The following is a 15,458-nucleotide window of genomic DNA, read 5'->3' on the forward strand; positions in this document are numbered from 1 at the left end:
ACAATTAGCAACTGTCTCGACTGCCAAATTTGAGACGCAAATTCATAAAAGGAACAGCCAAATAGTTCTCAGACATCCAAGGAAGATATTCCGCTCAGCGCTGCCTTGATTGGGTTCAAGCGACAGCTAGCGTGGAAACTGCGAATGTAGGAAAGTTTTCATCATCGAACGGCGCAAGGCCGTTGGCTGGGGGGAAATGAATGCAATGCAAAAAAGTCAAAAACTTACCAAGTCAGTGAAGAAGAGTATATGTGAATCTGTTCACATATACTCTGGGAGTTGTTGTCCTCCAACAGAGTTCGAAGTCAACATTAAGACTTCGAAACCGAGTCGGTTGAGGAAGATGAAGAAGAAGAAATTTCGAGCTGGGCGATGGCCTTTTATAGGGCCGAGCGGAGCCGCAGCTACTAGCGAAAAAAAAAGTAGTGTCCACTTTGGAAAAAAATAAATGGCTGGGAAAATTGTAGCTAGCTAATTTATTAGCTAAAAGAATAATGTTATTCTTGTTTTGTTTTCTAGTCTCAAATCATATCGTTTTTGTAGATTTTGAAAAGTATATACGCCCAAAAATGAACCACCCAGTGGCTGTAACCCAAATCGAATCAAATAGACACCAAATAACACCAAACATGCTCATGAAAGGGGAATAGCAAGAAAGAGCCAAGCGATATGTCGAAGAAGCATGTTCTTCACTCCAGCTACTTGAAGCTCTTCTGCTTTTGTCGCGAATTCCAATTCAAAGTCTTGGAAATGCTGTGCACCCAGCCTTCACCCTGTCCACCAGGAGGCAATACATTGGCAAAGGGATATCTCGAGGCTGACACGGTAACATAGTCACCAGGATGTAACTCGACTCTGGGATTTGTCAGTCAGTTAACAGACCCAATCAATGGTAACATGGTATATGTGACAAAGTAACAAACGCACCTCTCTCGTCCATCAAAGCTAGCCCATGAGCTCGTGCGCGCATCGTACGGCACACCCATGCGCAAGACAATGGTGTCTGGTAGAATAATCGGTCGGAAGGATAGCGTGTGGGCGCAGATGGCGGTGACAAGGATGACGGGGTTCTCGGGGTGCGAAAGAGAGCCGCCAGCGGCAAGATTGTAAGCAGTCGATCCGGTTGGGGTAGCAATGCAAATTCCGTCAGCAAGGAGGGTGGTGAAATGCTCGTCGTCCCCGAAGAGTTCGATTTGAGACATGGCTAGGGAAGATGGGTTAGCTGTGTGTCTGCTTTCGTGAAACCTAACATGTAACACGGAGGGGAGAATCGCAATCGGAAATCAGAAATCGGAAGACATACTTGGGTTTGGCCCCCGGTCGAGGACTACATCGTTGAGAATCTCATAGACATGATCTGGGGTGTGCGTTAATGTGTCCTCCCCTTCCTCTCCGATCAGTTCCTCTACTAGGTCACGCTCCGGTAGAGAGTGCGCCTGCGGATCTCTTATCCGCGCTTTGCTGCGCATGATGGTGCATTCGAACCGTAACCGTAGACTGACGAAAACGCCATCCCGGAAAGCATTATCGAGGCTATTCTGGTAATCCGCAAAGTCGAAATTGGTCAAGAATCCCAGTGAGCCCAGCGCAAAGGAGAGTACGGGCGGCACTATGCGCTGGAACAGCCAGCTCGTGTAGAGAACGGTTCCGTCTCCGCCGAGCGTGATCACAAAATCGAATAAATGCGGTTGTTCTTGCGCAATCCTGGTATCCCAGTACTTGAGCCGGCCCTCGGCGGAGGGCTCGTCTTGTATCAGTTGCAACGCACCGAAATCCGCATGCGCCTCGAGCCGTCGCTCGACGTAGACCACGTACTTATAGTCCCGGTCCTTGGAGAGTAGCCACCTTGTAACCTTTCGGGTCAGGCTTACCAGCGACTCGTCCTGCGCCTTGCTTACAATGAAGATATTCTTCACGGTGAGCTTGAGCTTGATGCTTCCCAGCTTCTTGGATAGCTTGCGCACATTCCAGGCCATATCCGAGAGCTGTCTCTTCGTAAGATGCCGGGATTCAATGACTGTGGGTAGCGGTTTGTTGCTATCGTCGACCACCGAGACCAATTCATCTGGTTGGATGCCTTTGGTATTTGCCACGGGTTTAGTCTCATCCTCATCCAATGTCCGTATCACATCTGTGTCTCCTGTGGGCTTCAGGTGGTGTTGAGGTGAGGTCCACTCGCTCGCAATGAGGGAATGGACGTAGCAGGCGGTCAACTGGTCATCATGGGATGATGGGTGAGGTTGGACTCTCGGCTTGTCCATCGTAACAAGGGAGGACTTGCGACGGTGATTGGAGTCGGGATAGAACACGACCTGGGTAATGACATGCGCTTAGTATGGAACTTTCATGGGAGTCAAACTGCTTACCTCCAGGTGATTCTGAGCGTCCGTATCGCTCACCCCTCCGTTGTTCTATGATGGCATTGGTCAGTCACTGCAATACCCCAGTCCATCCGCACTTACATCGTCCGTAACTGCCTTATCCATCGCGCAGAAGTACTCGAAGTTTCCTGTTGATCACTCTGTCATGGTTGAGATGTCTGGGTGTTGGTGGCATGAAAGAAAGTGGGTAACTGGGAACCATGCCCCACTACCTCGGTGCACCCGCAAGCAAAAATCGAGAAATTAGGTATCTTTTGTATGGTTTGCACATATAAAAGGTACATGCATATACCATCGACTCTTTACAATACTCGAGCTAGCTAAAGGAATAGTAACTGCACTAACGTATAATATAAGTCTGTTACAATTGATTTAGTACTAGGATTAGTCCGACCTATCTAATGCGAAGGAACAAGCATCATATAAAAAAGCACTATACATAAAGATTGGCGAACACCGGTGTGAGCTTGGCACGATTATGACGTAATACATATCCACTCAGAGAGCAGCTCCCAAAACACATGGCGATTTTCCGGAGTGAATCTCTTAATTGACATGATTTGTTGGAGATTTCATTTATATGGGTTCTACACACCGTTCTGTCTTGGCAGTTCAGTCTAGCATCGGAACACACGCTTGTTTTCTCGGAGATATATCGGAATGTAAGGTGATCTGATAGATTTGCATGCTAACTTCCCTCCCATACTTTACATCGAATTCTTCATCTCTCTCAATGCTGCCATCACCTCCACAGGATCCGTCTTGCCAGTTACCTTTTGGATCTCGGGGTCCTGTTCTATGTGAGCAACGGCATATACAAGGGCAAAGGACAAGGAACTTACATTGACGCGCATGAACACATTGTGGAGCTAAATGTTTGTCAGTATCGACCAGGAGTATTGCTTAGATCCAGCTCTTACCTTCTCATCACCGATGGTGAATTTCCCTTGTGTCTGCTGGTTCTTGTCCGCAAATGCCTGGAGCTTCTTGATGGGCTCTGTCTGCGAGACTGCAATACAGAACTTGACATTGGCCTTTGTGTACTCATGACCGGGCTGGATGGAGTCAGCATGAGTCTTGTATCAACATGAAAAGATAATCCTACATAAACTTTGGTGTCATCAGGCAGAGCCGCGAGAGTCTCGTTCAAGGCCTTGTGCATCTCCTTCGCATTTCCTTCGAAGAATCGGCCACATCCTGGTTTCAAGATTAGTCCATGTCGCTCCATCAACAGACGTATGGGTGGAGGTTTTGAAAACAATACACATACCGCCAATGAACAGAGTATCGCCGGTAAAAACAACACGCTGGTCTCCATCTTGCATATAGTAGCAGACGCTGTCTTGCGTATGACAAGGAGTATGCAATGCCTTGACTGAGATACGATCTCCGATCTTGAATTCTTCGCCATGGGCGGGGGTCTTGGTGACAGACGCGCAGTCCTTACCACCAATGACCTGAAGGCCCTTGAATTGTTTCAACTGGTGCAAATGTTAGCTGTAGGTAACACCCGATATCCCGAAAAGTATGCATACAATGTCATCATTACCGCCGGCATGATCCCAGTGGCTTCAGCAAATGTCAGCAAACCTGGATTTTGTCTTCTTTGTACTGGCCCATGAAAGTTCCATCTACATACTGGTGAGTGTTAACAATGGCCGTCAGGTCAATCTTTCCAGAATCAATCTGGGACTTGAGCTCCGGCGCAACCCTGCAATTCCACAGAATTAGCTCGGCTCGTGCAGTGGTTTCAACCGGATCTAAGATGCAACTCACTCCGGAGGATTGGCAGGATCAATAATAACCGACTTCTTGGTCGATTCATCTGTCACGAGGTAGGCATAGTTGTTGCCCTTCCCCGTCCCTGTAGAATTGACCTAAAATAAGCAAATACTACAATATACCAAGGTTGCCAGTTTTGATTTGTAATATATATCGCGGGACCGGACCAACATACACATAGGAATTGATTGGATATGCATGGCTCTGACTTGTGACCTGAATAGACGGGAGCTAGTTCCGAGTAATTGTGTCCTTAGAAAGTTCATCACCAACGATGAATCAAAACAGTGCGGGGAGCTCTCGAAAGAGGTACACTGCCTAGGTGGATCTCTCGGATTACCAACGTCATCCGGAATAACTATTTTCCCGCTTAGCTTGACAGCTTTTAGTAATGCCACCACTTTTGATTGGCTGTTCGTTACTATGTAGATGCAGGGATGTCTATATTGTATAGAGGATATTGGCTTTGGGTTCTCTAACGCTGCCAGCAGCGTGTGAATTTCATTTTGTAAATTGGAGATACGCCCATCTAATTACTCGATACCACACCCAAAGGTCGACTGTCCCATTTCTCCAAGAACCCCCATCCATGTTCCAGCAGCTTATCCGAAAGCTGAGTGGGAGCGTATTGCGTGTCATTTCTAACGTGTTTGGGCTTCGAGACTCGGTTCTTGACAGCGGGTCGAGCGGCAAGAACTGATTTGGGCTTGCTAGCATGCTTTCTTAACTGATCTCCCAACATCTTTGTCCAGTGGTGTGGACTTTCATCACAAGCTCGGAGAACATAGCTCTGCGGGCATGATTGTCTGTGGAACTCCCAGGAAGAAGATGTCAAGATATGCGCGATCCACAGATACAGAGCCTCGGAAGGCGCATCTTCCGATATATCTGTTGTGTTCTTAAAGGCTAGATCATTGACCAGATCTTCGGTCAAATGCCTCAAAAACGCAGGATGACTCTCTGCAACCTTTTGCAGAACCGGGTTCCATTCCTTGAATGTATCATCCAGTGATTCCCCAAGTCTAGAATTTCACAGTTAGCATGTACTCCCCGACAACAGATGCACCCCATGAAACACATCCAAGACAAAAACAAAGAAAAAGGGGAAGAAAACTCACTCCCGTTCCTTAGGCACCAAGAACCCCCGCTCGAGCAGAACAGAAGACAAAAGTCTGACCCCCGTCCCCGAAACATTACAAACCGAGACAAGGCGCATAGCGACCGAAACAGCCTGATCCCGCTTCCGCTTCTTGGGTACATCCGCCGATCCGCCGGCTAGAGGCTGCAAAGCGTCGCTTAAGGCGGCCCTGACAGACGCACTGTCGTCATGGGTCAATGCAGCACCGGAGTCATCAGCAACACCGGCCCAGTAATTGTCCCACAGCCACTCGAGCGAGCGCTGTGCAGCTTTGCGCAGTACGACAAGCGACGGCGGCTCGCGGTGGGTTGCTTCGTGGCGAAGTTCCACGAAGGAGGCTGGGAGGCCTAAGTCTGTGGCGCGTTGGAACATTGTTCGGCGAACGCCGTGGATCTTGGTGTCCACGAGACCGGTTACGAAGCTAACGGGCGTTAGTTTTGAAAAACGGGAGATATGCTATGTGAATGGGGAGAGTTTGAATTTGAGACATCATCTCAGGGAATCAGATGGGGGGTTTCTCTCCCATCAATGTAAAAACAAGAATCAGATACGGCTCAATAACTCACCGACAAAAAGCTGCGGAATATGTAGCACGAATTGAGAAGATGGAGTTCCTCTGAGCATCATCATGGAGAATAGCATCTGTCAATAATGCCGTAGCTTCAACATGGTGCGGTACATTGCCGCGTAGTTTCCAAGCTTCGACCTTTAATTCGGATATCGTTAGTAAACCACATACACAACTGACACCACTAATTTCTATCATGCATATGTAACATACCACTGCACAGCCATGGGAACGCAAATCCGGTCCAGCGTACGCAGACGGAGGATAAAACTCGTTCCGCACTTCCAACAACTGAGACTTGGTTTTCCAAGCCGTGAAAATCACCTTTGCCATTCTCGGCGCTGAGTTTGAAATGAGAAATTAGAAATTAAACTCGACGCTGGTTGGGTGACCTTTTGTTTGCTTGACTTTTCGTTGATAGCCTGCGAAATATTCTCGGCGGATTGTTGTTCCTTTGGGATGGTTTTGCCGAGGTTTATTCCTTCCGCAGCCAATCAGAGGGTGAGTTTGTATACTTCGAGAACTCGACTTAACACTATGGTTTTAATTCAACTAAGCATGGAAATAATGATAGGTAGCAAATATTGCGGTAGATTGTGTATCAGATCGTGTACGAATACACCTAAAGTAAATGTTGGTAGAGCTCGTCCTAGGGTATCCTTTCCGTGTATCCGACTCCGAGATAGAAATGATGAAAGAGAAACTCCACGCTATGCCGCTGGTAAAAATGAGAAATGCGAAATAAAAAGGCAGAAAAAGAAAAAAATTCGTCCGCTAGGCGATCTCAGATCCACCCATACCCATAGTTCATGCAAGGCTGATTGAAAGCAGCAAAAGGTTGTGCAGCAGCCATCGGCTGCTGATCCGTATCATCATGGTCGAAGAAGAAAGACCGCAGGTTCAGAGCTTGTTTGGGCTGCTTGGAAGGAAAGTTTGACTGGCGAATGGTAGCCGCAGATTCATGGTAGGTTGGTTGCTGGGGCAATTGATTCTGTCCAATGCTCTCGACCTCGTCCGACTCGGCGTCCTTATCATCGTCGGATGGGGTGAATGTTTCTTCGAGCTTCAGGCCCTCGCCCAATTTGCTCTGCGGGGCTCGTGCCAGTGTTCCGTTGGGCTGGCTGTAGAGGCCCATGCCGACGAGTTCTTCTTCGGCCTTTCTGGTCCTCGTGGGCTCGGTGATCTGGAAGGGATCGTACTGTTGAATGGGGAGAAAGTCCGGTGTCGATGGGCCACTCAGTTCACCTGGGGAAGGGACGCTGACGTAGCTTGGACATGTTGTCTCTGGTGGTGGGATGTTGGTTCCCATTGATAGCATGTCTAGGTTCCAGTTGTCGGAGGCGGGGTGAGACATTGACATATCGGTGGACATGCCGCCGAGATCCCACCCCATCGGGTCGAGCTGTGAGCCGGTCATGAGCGACGGCGTGTGTTGCGGAAGTGGCAAATCGTCTTGCATTGAGTAGACGGGGAAGTAGTCATTAGGGGAGAATGAAGGGTCGGCGGTCATGGGATATGACATGATGTTTTCGCTGTAGACGGCCGAGTTGAGATACTGATCAGACACGGCTCCCATACCGGCATAGCTATCCGAAGGGAAATCTGAGATGTACGGGTTGGAAATGCCCCGAGTTCTAGCCGATGAAGGATGCCAGCTCATCGGACGTGAGTTCCGGGCAGCCGAGGCGAGGAGGGCTTCTTCCAGGGATGACTGATATTGGGGTAGTCCATGCATCACATTTTGATTTACTGTTGATCGTCTCCTGGTTGCCGCCGAAGGACTGTTGCCTGCACTACGAGGCTTCATGACGCGAGTGTGCCTCGGTCGAGGAAAAGCACGGGCTAGATCTTGCATGGTGGATTGGTCATAAGAAGCATTGTCTTGAATCCATTGAGAGCCCGTTGAAGGGTGAGGTTGCCAAGAATAATGGGCCATATAAGAAACTGGAAAGTAAGAGATGAAGAGAGGAACTGAGGGGGAAATCAAGTCAGTATATAGTCAAATGATTAAAAGCAAATAGCTTACGTAGTGTGGAGTTAATAAAGAGTGGAATTAAAAGAGCCCTCCCGTTTAGGAAGAGTATTTAAATCCAGTGAAGATCCCATTACTAGGTAAGGTAGGTTTATAAGGGAATCCAGGGCCATCTAAGTAGGATTGACACGACGTTGACAGGGAAAACTGGAACCGAATCCATAAATCAGGGCAATTCCACCGTTTCGACCCATAGGGAATACTCCGGAGTGCAGCAAATAACAGAGTGGGGGGATCAGACCTGTGGGAACATGGAACATGCTTTTTGAGGCGAACATGGGGAATTAAATTAAATACATTATATAGTTATGTACTAGGTACTCCGTATGGTATATTATATCCTATACTATAGAATATGGGGCTCCCGTTTTATTCCTTTTACTTTATACTCCCCCCTTTTGGTTAATAAACAGCAAACTAAACCCCAACACTTGACCCTTTAGCCGGGAATGTCATGCCCGATATAAGAATGCGACCGGATTTGGATTAATATACAGGACACCTTGTCCCCTGTTCCCCCAATTATAACGTTACAGAGCCCGTTACGCAAGGGTTACAATGTGATGGGCTAGAGATCGACTACGCCTTTTGAATTTCGACAGGGGTGGAAGTGGAGCTAAAAAGATAATTACCGTCATCGCCCTTCGGAAAGTCTAGATTAAAGAACGGTCTCTCCCCTTTGTACCGTGCATACCCGGATGTGATGCTATTTTCTCTTTACCGGAATACGGAGTACATGATGCAGGAGATGCATCATTGCCATCTTTGTATTTATTCACTTTGACTTTTTTTTCCCCATAAATGTTCCGAGCCTAGAAATAGACTCGACTGAGCCAATCAATTAGGTCGGCTTGGCTGAATCGAAAACGGAAACTTGGGCCATGCGAGGCTTAGGCTACCTGCATTTGCAAAGGTCTCTATCACCTGAGAAAAAAAAAGAAAAAAGAGGGGCAACTAAAATATAGATACAAAGTAGCGTATCGATTGCCTCAACGTTTGTGGGTCTTGTTTCATCGGGAGCGTGGCACAGAAATCTATCACAGACGCCACCAAAATGGGACATGGTTGACGGTCTTAAATCTAGTGAAAAATGGGTGAGCGGGAAGGTCGGCTATCCCAAGTGAACAGTGGAGCTTTTTAAGTTCAGATCACGAAGTTTTCACGTTTTGAAGATGTTAGAATGTGATCAGTATATCTTATATCACCTGCAGCTTAACAAAGGGAAGTTGCAGGGCTAATTCCCAGTCTCAAGATTAGCGCCAATGTCTAGAACTTGGCGTGAACTAAGTAAAAAAAAATCCACCGAAAATTAAAAGAAAAAGGAGTGCCATTTACAACGTGGCCAAGTGGATCTGATCGTGCCAAAAGCCAAAAAAACAGACCAATCCCCGGCCAAGCCCGCTTTGGTCAGGGGCGTTCTATTTCCAATCTATCTAGATTGCAGGATTTGGTGAGATTTAATATATAGTATCTTAGAAGTACTCATAGCATTAGAGACATTGTATAATAGATAAAGATGCCTACAAATAATAGCCGATCTTGATGCAAAACACATCAAGTCCATCACGCGGCATCCAGAGCGCATTTAAAGACCCACTCCCTGCACTACAGGGGCCACAAAAAGGGTAAAATAAAAAAAAAGCAAAGAGGAAATAATTGGAGACAATTTTTCCAGAAGGCCAGATGTGTCTGATTTGTCTTGATCAGAGTTCTCTTAGTGGAACCGCTGACACAACCTAAGAAACTGCCGATCTTGGTATGCACTGAGCACACCGTAACAACACAGCATGGGGTTTCTTTTAAAAGGATCCTTGGTCTGATCACCCCTTGAGCACAAAGAGGTACTGGTACTCCATACTATATTGGCAGGATTCAGCTTATGTTGTAAGCAAATACGAGATTCCTAAAGGAACCCTGCATGCCGGGCAAGATCCGAGTCCCCAGTACCCAGTACCATGTTTCCTTTCCAATATAATCTACTTTGTTATAGTGAACTAGTACCAATAAGTACGGAGTCCACGGAGTATGTAAAGCGGTCACTTCCGAGAGACGCTAGATGCTATCAGTCAGCCTCTTTTATTTTATTTACAGGAAAAAGGGATTCCATATCCACACTGATGAACTTCCCATTTCATTTCCAAAAAAACCCACTCCACTATTGGGGCACAGCCGATCCCAGCTTCCATCCTTCCAGACGTTCCCAAGTCGGGGGTTCTGATTGCCCGGTTCCCCTTCTTAGCCCCAAAGAATGCAGCGGGAGCTGCGGGCCAGGTCAATTTGGCTTGCTTTAGCGCCATGTCACCAGCTCCTTACGGTGTAGCATCGGATGCAAACGTTTGGGTCACCCTGATCCCCGTGCGTTCCTCCTTTGTTCTTGTTTTGGGGCTTATGTGAAAATGTGATACTAAACAAGAAGGGATGTAAATGACAGGGATACAAATGTACCTTGAGAGAGAATAAAATGTGACCATTACCTCTAATCCAATGTATTGGCGGGGCTCATCTCGACGATCGTTGGGATTATCCTCCGACAGATCATGAAACTTACCTTCCCGATAGGCTAGGTTAGAATGTCAGAATTGGATTTTCCAAATCCAGTCCAGACCTAGACCTGTGACACAACATAGCCCTGGAGACACGTAAGGTCTAATGCAAGATGCACGATGAAGGCTGCAGCCTCACGGTTATCCTTCGTCATCGACTCCAACTGTAATCCAAATCGGGCGCAATTCAAGGCTGCCATCCTCGGATATGGGTCCACGTAAGGTCTAGGTCTAGTAGGTCCAGGTTGTGTACGGAGGAAAAACATTCCTTATCCGTCTGGAAGTTAAACTTATGACCTGAGCTGAAGTTCATGACGGCGCCTAGCGGTCAGGCCAACGTTCTCACAGAGGTTGGACCAATCACACACCTTTTTCCCTGAATCGAAAATTGTAAAACCTTCCCATTTTACTTTACCCTGGTTCCACATTCTTACTCCCTTTTGATCTCCTTAATACTCCGCTGATCTTAGGGAAAGTTGATACACGATTCTGAGGTATAGGACTATTTACACTATTTCTATTTATACTCTGGGATTGTGCCTAGTTTATGCTAGAAGAAGTCCGGTGCAGATGGCAGGGGTATATGCAACTGCTGTGAGATGGCACACCATTTCAAGAGGGAACACAACTATTGCTCGGCACTTATGTAAATTTGCGCCAATTTACATGAGATTAGAGGCCTGGTTAAACGGCACACAACCAAGTAATTCTACAAAAGGGGCTCAAGCCCTGAAGTCATCACCCGCGCTCTCCATAATAGTTTTAATAAACTAGTCCAAAAAAGGAAATGTAATTGCCCGGGCTCGCGTTAAATGCTTACACATGCTCCGATTCGACTCCGTACCTGGGATATATACACCCGCTTTGTCTTTCACCGTGTTCTCCATCCAGTACTTGCAATTTCATCGTTCCACAACTGTATGCCGAGGCACACATATGTGATATACAGTGCTTCCGCACTTCCCCTACTTCAGTGTACAACGTATGTATATAATTAATATGCACCGAGTCCACATCACTTCTTCATCCCATTCCAACTCCCCTACATATGCACCAACAACACACCACTTTCATCTCCAAACTCCATCCGTATTCTAAAGATCACCCAAAGGATCAACGGAAAAAAAAATATTACACTTAGATTATTAGTGGAAACAGACCCCCGAAAGACCCAGTTGACCAGAGTCACAACCCCCACTTAAAACGAGTATCATTTCCATATCGGACGAATGGTCTAACGGAGTCCCTCTCCCGCTTCTTTCCCGCTCCAGCGACACGCCTTGGTGGATACGACATAGAGGGTGAGAGCGATGAGCGCATTATGAGAGTCATGAGCACATTATTGGTTTCGGGCAATAGAGGGTTTTTTTTTATTTTACACTTTCGAGTGCAATCTCGTAGATCACGGATTGTGGAGTAGTGTGGGAGCGCATTAAATTGCGGGTTTGCGGGTTTGCGGCATTGCGGTGTTGCGTTGTGCTTATTTCAAGACACATGTTTTTTGCCACTGCGGAGTTCGGAGTAGATTTGTGTTGATCTAATTTTATAACTGATATATAGACAATATACACAATCTGTCTTAGATGATACTTATGTACCTCCGTAGGACAATTTACTAGGGGAACGTGCGACTAAGTTTCATTTGCTTAAATCTTATTGGTCTTCTTGGCGCAATTATCAAGTTATGTGCGACAGAAGCTCTAGAATGAGTCAATGGGAAATATGGCCTTGGCAGAGACTAACTAGGTCAAAACTCAAACTGATGAACTATCTAGCGTGGCATCAATTCCTACTCATATTTGACTTTTCGCCTTCGGGTGTGAGGCAGAGCAAAACATCAGCCGTCACGCGAGAACCCAGAGCTTCTTTCAGCATGTATCGGGAACATCTCGATAACGGCGAGTTTTCTTGTAAATTCTCAAGGTGCTCCTGAGAGCCTGTGAGGCTAAGGCCAGGATCCTCGACCTAATTGGTCCCCCTAGAATCAGCTCCAACCCGATCATACCACAGGCCCAATAATCAATAGCCCGATCATGGGGTTTGCCCTCAACCTGCTCGGGTGCAAGATATTGTTTAGTGTCGGCCCCATTATCATCGGGGATGTCCGTGGTGTCACATGCATATTCAAAACCAGTTAGCATTACATCTGGAGGATCGAAGCGTCTCATGAGGATATTGTCTGGTTTTATGTCCCTGTGCCAGATGCCATGCTGGTGAAGAAAATCGATTGTCTCTAGAAACTAAGCGAAATACTCGACTTTGTCTCTGCTGATACATCATCGGACGCAGATAATGACTGAAATTTTGTGTTAGTCAGAGGTGATATGAGGATGTATTCGTACAGAATACTGTCCATGGTATGCTGCCAGGTTTGATCCAGATAGGACCTCATCCGGGTCTATATTTATGAGATAGAGTATTATTTGGGGGAGGAGTGACTTACCCTTTCAGCCAGGGTTTGGCCTATTTGGTGATGCCACTGGAGAGTGGCTGAGAGTCGGGGCTGGATTTGATAGTCAGAGACACGGAAATGACAAGCAGGAAATTGGGAACTAGCCGGCTCCCTCCAGCCAGTTGAAACGAGCCTGGATACCAGCAACCTGATCCTCCTTTGAGCTGGGGCAGCCCTTCTCCTTCCCCTCGTATATGCACAAAAGCAGGTCCACGTCCCGGTTGTCTTGACGACCACTGCTAATCGTCCATCCAAGATCTACACGTTCAGATAATGTAGCTAGGGAGAGATCAACGTGTCTTGTTGGTTTGTTATCGAATACTGCTTTCTTTATGAACGTCTTGTGCTATTCAGAACCCAAGTCAGCTGCTGAGATGAAGAGGAAGACAAGTGGCTTTTTCATATATATAACTTTCGAGACTGACTCCCTAAAGCAAGTGTCGCCTCCAAAAACGCTCTGCCTCGCCTCTCTCGGCCATATTTATATGCCTACATGAATTCCTTCATCTCCTATCCCACAGCGTAGGGTAGGCAGATTCACTTCACATCATCGTCCCATATCTTATCCAGTCCATCACCAGAGAGCCCAGGGCTATTGGTAATGACATTCACTGCTCACGGAAGCTATCCCGTATGAATGATGACGGTTCTCCGCTTTGGGTCTTTCACCAATAATCATCCCGAAGGTTCTGAAAACTCGATATCCGCTTGTCTCACTCCCTCGTCTTTACCACCCATAACTACCTAGCATCGATCAGCGTCACCGTACACCACTGGAACCAACGCGCACTAACTAATCCCCCAAAATGGCACCGATCGAGATACCACGGACTTCCGGGATCGGTACAAAGCTCGAGGGGACGCACAACTATCATTCATGGTTTCAACAGCTGAAAGCTGAACTATGTGCTACCGATCCCTTGTACTGGCCCATTATAATGGGAGTGAACGAAAGTCCGGCCGAGCCCAAGTACCAGCACTATACTCACGAGGAAGCCATTTCTTTTGTTGCCAAAGCAGGCGAATTGCGTCTGTATACGTCCCCAACCAGCAAGTGGAGAGATTACTCGAGGAAACCATTGAGCAAAATAAGCTCCTTTCCCACAAACACGATGCCGAACCAGAAGAGTGGGAGCAGCTGAACTACCGCCTTCGCTTGAAATTCTGCTCGACTCTCGACAAAGTCCCAGCTTCCCATATCGAGCAGGTCTTTGATGCCCGATCTGCATTTCTGGTTATTAAAAGTCTTTACGATGGGCTCAATATGCAACCAGTCTCCTTGGAGTTGCAGAATTGGACAAGCATTCGGTACAAGAAAGACGTCCAGATGGAGACTTTTCTCGCCTGCTTCAAGCAGGCTGGAGGAATATCGAAAGACCGGTCTTGTCGTCGATGCTTGCACTGAGCAATTTCAATTCATACACGCGATTAAGGACTATCCTAACGCTATGTTCTTCATACAGACCTTGAACTTAAGCCCAAACAATGCGAACGAGATGGAGGCGATCTACGACATATTTTTGCTGTTTGCGTAATCTCAGTGAGTTTTCGATTACATACAGCCAAGAAAGGAAAGAAGAATTCAGTTGCAAAGACCCATCACCAGTAAATGAATCTAAGGATCAAATAATGTAAATTAGTTCGTATATTCTGCGCCATGTGAGGCCCAGTCAATATTCGAGCCTGTCCGAGCCCCATTCGGGCAATTACACTCGTAAGAGATGAATGATTCCGCCAACCTTTGACTAGTATGTGGGCACATTTTGGCATTAACCGAAGAGATTACTATAGCTACCCGAATGGCCGAAATATCCACTTTCATACCACTTGAGAGTTCGGCCACCGACTCCATACACAACGGAATTACTTCGGGGATCAAAGTTTCGGTGATGAGGTCGGAAAAGAATAGAGGCTATCATATTAGAAGTGCGAGTCGTGCTGCAGGGCTCGATTGAAGTCACGCCCATTCGAACATTGGAACCCCGAATTCCTTCAGAACCAAAATTTCTCAAGATGGCTGATGCAGCTATGGCAGCCTACGACAGGACTATGGCCCTCCCGGCAGTTCTAACCCCGGCTCTTGACACCCGTGAAGCTATTTCTGATTCACTCCATCGGTTTATGCTCGGTATGGACACCAACGATGCCGAGCTTTTCAATTCGGCCTTCACCGAGGACGTGAAATGGGACCTGTTCGATTGACAGATGAACAGTCTGGAGGAAGTTCACCTCGCGTGCTTCGAGAAAACCATCATCCACCTCGACACCACCCACTACGTCACCAGCGTCCGCATCAATGTTGCGCAGAGTGGAACGGAGGCAAGCCTCTCGTGCTTGTACAATGCGAAGCACTGCCGTCTTGGTACGGGGATTGACCCGAAAGCGCCTTGGTTTTGGACCGGCGGTACCTATTACCTTGAGATGGTCAAGGTCGAGTCTGAGGGATTGTGGAAGATCAAGTTCTACAAAATGAGAACGATGTGGATTGAGGGTGACTTCGAGGTGATGGGTCACGGTCTATGGACTTGACTAGTTAAAACGATATCAGAAAACCTCAAACAT

General features: G+C 47.1%; 6 protein-coding genes across 6 annotated transcripts; 2 read left to right on the top strand and 4 right to left on the bottom strand.

Moving 5' to 3' along the window:
- Nucleotides 1–698: 698 nt before the first annotated feature.
- On the bottom strand, nt 699–2,486 carry N7517_010656 (putative NAD+ kinase; the record flags this gene model as incomplete). The annotated part of the gene is made up of 5 exons (XM_056728379.1): nt 699–855; nt 928–1,204; nt 1,304–2,312; nt 2,367–2,411; nt 2,463–2,486. 5 exons carry the CDS (start codon nt 2,484–2,486, stop codon nt 699–701), a joined length of 1,512 nt encoding a protein of 503 aa, XP_056574194.1.
- Nucleotides 2,487–3,088: 602 nt separating this feature from the next.
- N7517_010657 (uncharacterized protein) lies at nt 3,089–4,363 on the bottom strand (the record flags this gene model as incomplete). Its single annotated transcript, XM_056728380.1, has 8 exons — nt 3,089–3,172; nt 3,224–3,250; nt 3,302–3,436; nt 3,493–3,578; nt 3,652–3,862; nt 3,972–4,092; nt 4,158–4,245; nt 4,339–4,363. 8 exons carry the CDS (start codon nt 4,361–4,363, stop codon nt 3,089–3,091), a joined length of 777 nt encoding a protein of 258 aa, XP_056574195.1.
- Nucleotides 4,364–4,692: 329 nt separating this feature from the next.
- On the bottom strand, nt 4,693–6,202 carry N7517_010658 (rRNA-processing protein LAS1; the record flags this gene model as incomplete). The annotated part of the gene is made up of 4 exons (XM_056728381.1): nt 4,693–5,185; nt 5,282–5,722; nt 5,868–6,007; nt 6,083–6,202. 4 exons carry the CDS (start codon nt 6,200–6,202, stop codon nt 4,693–4,695), a joined length of 1,194 nt encoding a protein of 397 aa, XP_056574196.1.
- Nucleotides 6,203–6,653: 451 nt separating this feature from the next.
- Nucleotides 6,654–7,724, bottom strand: N7517_010659 (uncharacterized protein; the record flags this gene model as incomplete). Its single annotated transcript, XM_056728382.1, has 1 exon — nt 6,654–7,724. One exon carries the CDS (start codon nt 7,722–7,724, stop codon nt 6,654–6,656), a length of 1,071 nt encoding a protein of 356 aa, XP_056574197.1.
- A 5,978-nt stretch (nt 7,725–13,702) lies between these two features.
- Nucleotides 13,703–14,301, top strand: N7517_010660 (uncharacterized protein; the record flags this gene model as incomplete). Its single annotated transcript, XM_056728383.1, has 2 exons — nt 13,703–13,925; nt 13,952–14,301. The coding sequence occupies 2 exons, from the start codon at nt 13,703–13,705 to the stop codon at nt 14,299–14,301; spliced, it is 573 nt and encodes a 190-aa protein (XP_056574198.1).
- Nucleotides 14,302–14,909: 608 nt separating this feature from the next.
- Nucleotides 14,910–15,425, top strand: N7517_010661 (nuclear transport factor 2 family protein; the record flags this gene model as incomplete). Its single annotated transcript, XM_056728384.1, has 2 exons — nt 14,910–15,088; nt 15,110–15,425. 2 exons carry the CDS (start codon nt 14,910–14,912, stop codon nt 15,423–15,425), a joined length of 495 nt encoding a protein of 164 aa, XP_056574199.1.
- Between the last annotated feature and the right edge of the window lie 33 nt (nt 15,426–15,458).

This window comes from Penicillium concentricum, assembly GCF_028827145.1.
Source record: "Penicillium concentricum strain IBT 3081 chromosome Unknown utg000006l_segment0_segment0, whole genome shotgun sequence".
NCBI lineage: Eukaryota > Fungi > Ascomycota > Eurotiomycetes > Eurotiales > Aspergillaceae > Penicillium > Penicillium concentricum.